General features: G+C 38.3%; 2 protein-coding genes across 2 annotated transcripts; both read right to left on the reverse strand.

Moving 5' to 3' along the window:
* Positions 1–3,184: 3,184 nt before the first annotated feature.
* On the reverse strand, positions 3,185–3,576 carry LOC139838194 (NDR1/HIN1-like protein 10). The gene is made up of 2 exons (XM_071827569.1): positions 3,556–3,576; positions 3,185–3,508 (listed from the first exon to the last, which is right to left on the reverse strand). Exons 1-2 carry the CDS (start codon positions 3,574–3,576, stop codon positions 3,185–3,187), a joined length of 345 nt encoding a protein of 114 aa, XP_071683670.1.
* A 3,211-nt stretch (positions 3,577–6,787) lies between these two features.
* Positions 6,788–7,179, reverse strand: LOC139838195 (NDR1/HIN1-like protein 10). Its single transcript, XM_071827570.1, has 2 exons — positions 7,159–7,179; positions 6,788–7,111 (listed from the first exon to the last, which is right to left on the reverse strand). The coding sequence occupies exons 1-2, from the start codon at positions 7,177–7,179 to the stop codon at positions 6,788–6,790; spliced, it is 345 nt and encodes a 114-aa protein (XP_071683671.1).
* Between the last annotated feature and the right edge of the window lie 532 nt (positions 7,180–7,711).

Genomic DNA, 7,711 nt, shown 5'->3' on the forward strand with positions numbered 1-7,711 from the left:
ATAATGTTAAATTAGTATCATTATTTTTATATAGGTTTCAAAATATTCCAAAAAAGTTCAATTTTTTCCCGGCATACATGTTTCATTGCTTTAGATATGTTTCATAAAATTTTCAATTGCAATTCACAAAAACCATCTGAATGTAAATATGCTCTCAATGAAATTTGATAAAATAAATTTGGTTTCACAAGTGTCTTGGGTAACTATTAGAAAATTCAAAAATGTGTTTGAATTTTTCATAGTTGATTCAGTTAACCATGAGAAACATTCATATGGTTTCACAAACTATTTAGAAAGGTCCCACACAATACAAGTGTTGCATGTATATTTAAAAAAGCAAATCGGTCATACATATCAACAAATGTCACACACTGATGTGGGTATTACCCTTCGGGTACCCGACATTAGTCTACCTCCTCCGGTCCAATTAGGGGCCCATGAAGATTTCCCAACAACCAAGGTGGGCTCATACGTTGGTTCCAGCAAAGGAGACCTACCAGAAGATGGATTCTTGACGAACAAGGCCAGAAGGCACCATACAAGGAAAGACTAGAATAGATCTCGTTGTAACCTAGTCGAGTTCGGACAGGACTCTCGGGACATGTCCTGCTATATAAAGGCCATGAAAGGGCCTATCGAGACACAACTTCAATACGTAGAACCACCGCAAGTTAGAGCTAGAAACCTAGAATCCTTGCCTCTCGGCGAGTCGATCAAAGCAGCCTACCGGCTACCCCATTGTAACCCGATATATTCGATAATTAAGATCAAACAAGCAGGAAGTGAAGGTTTTACCTCATCGAGTGCCCTGGACCTGGGTAAATCTCTCTCCCCGTTTGTTTGGTATCCGATGTCTCGTGCTAGCCTGCAGGATTCAGTCAACCCTAAGCCCTTCATGGTGGGCATTACCAAGGAGCACCCTCGACACACACACATTCAATGTTGCACTTAATTAAGCAATGTTTCTGAATTTTTATATGGTTTATGAACCAGCCCACTAACGTTACACACATACTACTTTACAAAAGGAAGAGTGAAACTAAGGAATCTGAAAAAACAAGAATGTAAACGAAAAACCAATCAACAACTAAGGTTGTTCTATGTGTAATCCACACTATACAAAATCTTAGCAGTGAGAGGAAGGACTGACAAATGACTAATAATTAGCATTGAGATAAAGCAGTGAGCGCTTTCGATAGAGTGGATCTTGTATAAAATGCAAAACGGAGATATTAGACACATGAAGCTGAAAGCATAGCAACCAGGACTCTAACACATGAATCTGAACAAAATATTGAGACAGTGAAACTAATTTTTTTTATATGACTAGCTGAGGAAATAAGAAACATAGTAACGAGGGCTCAAACATATGAAGCTAATAAGGATCCAGTAGGCAAAATGAGAAATTGAAAAACTGAGCCACTAAGAAACTAAAAGATAAGAAAATGAGTAGCTCATGGACTTTTAGTAAATCAGGAAATTGAAATAGTAAGAAACTAAGAAAATGATGAAAATGAACTCATCAAGTGAATAATGCTGGTAATTGAATGACTCAGAAACAAAGAAAATGAATTAATGCTAAATGAGAAATTGAGTGAACGAAGAAGGCTGAGTCTATGAAGAAATAAAAAGAAGTGCATAATATTATTAAGAAAGACTGAAGGGCTGAAAAGACAATGAGAACCTGAGGAAATTAGTAACATATCAGAGAGTACTAAGAAATGGTAAGGAAATGAAAAGCTGGAAAATATAAGGATAATGACTAAGATAAATTGCGGAATGAGATACTGAATAAATGCTAACATGACGAATCAGAAAATAAGATGAGTGACTACGACTACAGGAATAAGAAACATAGCAACGAGGGTGATGTTTTGGCACATGGGAGCGTATGCTCCCTTTATTTTGAAATACATGTTACACACATTTTAAAATGTTAAAAAAATTGAAACAAAAATTTCACAGTACATCTTCATGTGCTACGCGCTCACAAATTCGTTTCATGAAAAATCGACATGTCATGTGGCGTGTGTAAAAAAGACAAAATTCGGTGCTGAAACAAAGACTTGTCACAAGATAAATTTTCTCTTTCGCTTAGACTACAAAAAATAACATTTTTTAGTGAAACTTGACGAATACACATATATTATGGAGATGTACATGTAAATTTTTTTGTCAAATTTTTTTAACACTTGGAAATATGTTTTTATGGTAGATGGATCATACGTACCCAGGAGCCGAATTGAGTTTCTGGCAACGAGAACTCAAAACACATGAAGCTAATAAGGATCCAATAGGCAAAATGAGAAACTGAATAACTGAGACACTAAGAAACTAAAAGACAAGAAAATGAGGAGTGTATCTCCAGGCACCTCAACAAATAAATGATAACTTAAGAAAATATGATTGATGAAAGAATAAGAAAAAATAAAAAAGGACTGAAGAATGAAAAAAATGACTTAAGAAAAAACTAACAGGATAGAAGAAAATGAAGATTAGAAGACTTAAAAAGAACTTAAGAACATGAGTTAGAAAAATGAGAAGGACTAAACAATGAAACAAGATAGAAACTAGAAAACGAAGAAGATAAATTATGAGAATCCGAAGAAAAAATAACATTTATCTAATTATAAAACTTGCATAATGGTTAAATCAGAAACTAAAATAAATAACATATGGGTAAAACTGAAGAACATGGAGATTATCTAAAACATTATGAGATAACTGACTTAATCAAATACTGAAGAGCTTACGACTGAGAAAATAACGAGATATGAACTGACTTACTGAGCAAATTAAACTGAAGAAATAAAAATGTGAAAGAGAGCAGTGAGAGACTGCCACAAAATGTGTCTGTTTTGCTGGACTTAAACAGACAATTTTTGATTAAGTGAGTTCTTTTCTGTGATGAACAGTTGTCATCGTTTGATTGGTTCTAAAAAAGTGTCTGTTCCTAGGCACGCCCCCTTTTCTCTAAATCCGTGAAGTATTTAATGCCTCAAAGGGTCTTGTAAAGGTATCGAATCATCGGAGTATAATAACCAACGAACTGGAGACATGGATTTATTTACATATATGGACTGAAACAAAAGAATCTACTAGGCGCAGAATAAAGCAAAAAAAGCTCGATCACCTAGCTAAGAAGACACGCAACACGCTACGGTCGTGGAATTGGCACAGATGATCAGAAGTCGACGGAACACCTCGTCCCCAGCTGCGTGGTCACCGGCGTGGCGCTCGTGTTGGGCACCGGCAGCCGCAGCGTGCAGATGATCTTGCTCTTGCGACGCGCGTTGAAGACCCTGACCTTGAAGCCCAGGTCGGCGTGGAGCCGCACCTTGACGTAGTAGAACCCGTCGCTCTTCTCCCTCCGGTACGTGCGCAGCGCGCCGCCGTCGTTGACGAGCGAGGACCCGCCGAACGCGGCCGTGACGGTGCGCTCGCCCTTCCTCTCGAGGTAGAAGGGGTCCACGGGGTCGTACCCGAAGCGCTCGCCGTCGTAGGACGCCTGCGCCGTCGTAGTAGATAAGAGAATCTTTTGGAGGGCGGTATCACTGCGGCTGGCTCGTCACCCATGCGTGAGCTGGAGTCTGTAGCCGGTGCTTCCAAATGGAATCTTGTGTACCACACTAGATTGGATTCGCCGACTATTTTATTGAGGTCCGAAATGCGGCCCAATAAGTCTATTGGGCTCGTTATTGGGAGCGCCAGTGGAGATGCTCTTAGACACTTATTGCACATGAGGTACTCAACTTCAACATAAATTCACAAGATTTTCTAATACAATTGCGCACTTTCTTTTAAATGGTTTACACTTTTGAACTTAATTTTTAACATATAATCCCATTTCATAATGTTCCAAATGTAAAAAAAAAGTTCAAATTAGTATGATTACTTTTATATAGGTTTCAAAATATTTTGTATTGAATTCAAACATTTTCATAACTGTCAATGAATTTCCCCCAAAATCCATCCCATTTGGGCTAAACATCCAATTTTTGTAGTTTTAGTTTTTTTCAACATATATTTCATAAGTATTTCCCCATGTTCCAAAAAAAGTTCAAATTTTCCCCGCATACATGTTTCATTGCTTTAGATATGTTTGCTAAACTTTTCAATTGCAATTCACAAAAACCATCTGAATGTAAATATGCTCTCAATGAAATTTGATAAAATCAATTTGGTTTCACAAGTGTCTTAGGTAACTATTAGAAAATTGAAAATTGTGTTTGAATTTTTCATAGTTGATTCAATTAATCATGAGAAACATTCATATGGTTTCACGAACTATTTAGAAAGGTCCCACACAATACAAGTGTTGCATGTATATTTCAAAAAGCAAATCGGTCATACATATCAACAAATGTCACACACTGATGTGGGCATTACCCTTCGGGTATCCGGCATTAGTCTACCTCCTCCGGCCCAATTAGGGGCCCATGAAGATTGTCCAACAACCAAGGTGGACTCATACGTCGGTTCTAGCAAAGGAGACCTACCAGAAGATGGATTCTTGATGAACAAGGCAAGAGTGCACCATACAAGGAAAGACTAGAATAGATCTCGTTGTAACCTAGTCGAGTTCGGATAGGACTCTCGGGACCTGGCCTGCTATATAAAGGCCATGAAAAGGCCTATCGAGGCACAACTTCAATACGTAGAACCACCGCAAGTTAGAGCTAGAAACTAGAATCCTTGCCTCTCGGCGAGTCGATCAAAGTAGCCTATCGGCTACCCCATTGTAACCCGATATATTCGATAATTAAGATCAGACAAGCAGGAAGTAAGGGTTTTACCTCATCAAGGGCCCTGAACTTGGGTAAATCTCTCTCCCCGTTTGTTTGGTATCCGATGTCTCGTGCTAGCCTGCAGGATTTCGTCAACCCTAAACCCCTTATGGTGGGTATTGCCAAGGAGCACCCTCGACACACACATTCAATGTTGCACTTAATTAAGCAACGTTTCTGAATTTTTATATGGTTTATGAACACATACTACTTTACAAAGGAAGAATGAAACTAAGGAATCTGAAGAAAAAAAAAGAATGTAAATGGAAAACCAATCAACAACTGAGGTTGTTCCATGTGTAATCCACACTATACAAAATCTTAGCAGTGAGAGGAAGGACTAACAAATGACTAATAATTAGCATTGAGATAAGGCAGTGTGCGCTTTTGACAGGGTGGATCTTGTAGAAAATGCAAAACGGAGATATTGGACACATGAAGCTGAAAGCATAGCAACGAGGACTCTAACACATGAATCTGAACAAAATATTGCAACAGTGAGACTATTTTTTTTTTAATGAGTAGCTGAGGAAATAAGAAACATAGTAACGAGGGCTCAAACATATGAAGCTAATAAGGATCCAGTTGTAAAAATGAGAAATTGAAAAACTGAGCCACTAAGAAACTAAAAGACAAGAAAATGAGTAGCACATGGACTTTTAGTATCCAGTAGGTAAATGGAAATCATGAAATTGAAATAGTAAGAAACTAAGAAAATGATGAAAATGAACTCATCAAGTGAATCATGCCGGTAATTGAATGACTCGGAAACAAAGAAAATGAATTAATGCTAAATGAGAAGTTGAATGAATGAAGAAGGCTGAGTCTATGAAGAAATAAAAAGAAGTGCATAATATTATTAAGAAAGACTGAAGGGCTGAAAAGACAACGAGAACCTGAGGAAATTAGTAACATATCAGAGAGTACTAAGAAATGGTAAGAAAATGAAAAGCTACAAAATATAAGGATAATGACTAAGATAAATTGCGGAATGAGATACGGAATAAATGCTAACATGACGAATCAGAAAATAAGAAGAGTGACTACGACTATAGGAATAAGAAACATAGCAACGGGGACTTAAAACACATGAAGCTAATAAGGATCCAGTAGGCAAAATGAGAAACTGAATAACCGAGACACTAAGAAACTAAAAGACAAGAAAATGAGGAGTGTATCTCCAGCAACCTCAACAAATAAATGATAACTTAAGAAAATATGACTGAGAAAAGAATAAGAAAAAAATAAAAAATGACTGAAGAATGAGAAAAATGACTTAAGAAAAAACTAACATGACAGAAGAAAACGAAGATTGGGAGACTTAAAAAGAACTTAAGAACATGAGTTAGAAACATGAGAAGGACTAAACAATGAAACAAGATAGAAACTAGAAAACGAAGAAGGGAAATTATGAGAATCTGAAGAAAAAATAACATTTATCTAATTATAAAACTTGCATAATGGTTAAATCAGAAACTAAAATAAATAACATAGGGGTAAAACTGAAGAACATGGAGATTATCTAAAACATTATGAGATAACTGACTTAATTAAATAATGAAGAGCTTACGACTGAGAAAATAACGAGATAAGAACTGACTTAGTGAGCAATTTAAACTGAAGAAATAAAAATGTGAAAGAGAGCACTGAGAGACTGCCAGGAAATGTGTCTGTTTTGCTGGACTGAAACATGCTTTTGATTAAGTGAGTTCTTTTCTGTGATGAACAGTTGTCATCGTTTGATTGGTTCTAAAAAAGTGTCTGTTTATAGGCACTCCCCCTTTTTTTTCTAAATCCGTCAAGTATGTAATGCCTCAAAGGGTCTTGTAAAGGTATCGAATCATCGGAGTATAATAACCAACGAACTGGAGACATGGATTTATTTACATATATGGACTGAAACAAAAGAATCTACTAGGCGCAGAATAAAGCAAAAAAAGCTCGATCACCTAGCTAAGAAGACACGCAACGCGCTGCGGTCGTGGAATTGGCACAGATGATCAGAAGTCGACGGAACACCTCGTCCCCAGCTGCGTGGTCACCGGCGTGGCGCTCGTGTTGGGCACCGGCAGCCGCAGCGTGCAGATGATCTTGCTCTTGCGACGCGCGTTGAAGACCCTGACCTTGAAGCCCAGGTCGGCGTGGAGCCGCACCTTGACGTAGTAGAACCCGTCGCTCTTCTCCCTCCGGTACGTGCGCAGCGCGCCGCCGTCGTTGACGAGCGAGGACCCGCCGAACGCGGCCGTGACGGTGCGCTCGCCCTTCCTCTCGAGGTAGAAGGGGTCCACGGGGTCGTACCCGAAGCGCTCGCCGTCGTAGGACGCCTGCGCCGTCGTAGTAGATAAGAGAATCTTTTGGAGGGCGGTATCACTGCGGCTGGCTCGTCACCCATGCGTGAGCTGGAGTCTGTAGCCGGTGCTCCCAAATGGAATCTTGTGTACCACACTAGATTGGATTCGCCGACTATTTTATTGAGGTCCGAAATGCGGCCCAATAAGTCTATTGGGCTCGTTATTGGGAGCGCCAGTGGAGATGCTCTTAGACACTTATTGCACATCAGGTACTCAACTTCAACATAAATTCACAAGATTTTCTAATACAATTGCGCACTTTCTTTTAAATGGTTTACACTTTTGAACTTAATTTTTAACATATAATCCCATTTCATAATGTTCCAAATGTAAAAAAAAAGTTCAAATTAGTATCATTACTTTTATATAGGTTTCAAAATATTTTGTATTGAATTCAAACATTTTCATAACTGTCAATGAATTTCCCCCAAAATCCATCCCATTTGGGCTGAACATCCAATTTTTGTAGTTTTAGTTTTTTTCAACATATATTTCATAAGTATTTCCCCATGTTCCAAAAAAAGTTCAAATTTTCCCCGCATACATGTTTCATTGCTTTAGATATGTTTGCTA

Source organism: Lolium perenne, chromosome 3, assembly GCF_019359855.2.
Source record: "Lolium perenne isolate Kyuss_39 chromosome 3, Kyuss_2.0, whole genome shotgun sequence".
Taxonomy (NCBI): domain Eukaryota; kingdom Viridiplantae; phylum Streptophyta; class Magnoliopsida; order Poales; family Poaceae; genus Lolium; species Lolium perenne.

Coding starts and splice junctions, on each gene's coding strand:
- LOC139838194 (XM_071827569.1), bottom strand. CDS start 3,576: ATGGGTGACGAGCCAGCCGCA. Junction 3,509..3,555: donor TGGGTGACGAGCCAGCCGCA/GTGATACCGCCC, acceptor ACGACGGCGCAG/GCGTCCTACGACGGCGAGCG.
- LOC139838195 (XM_071827570.1), bottom strand. CDS start 7,179: ATGGGTGACGAGCCAGCCGCA. Junction 7,112..7,158: donor TGGGTGACGAGCCAGCCGCA/GTGATACCGCCC, acceptor ACGACGGCGCAG/GCGTCCTACGACGGCGAGCG.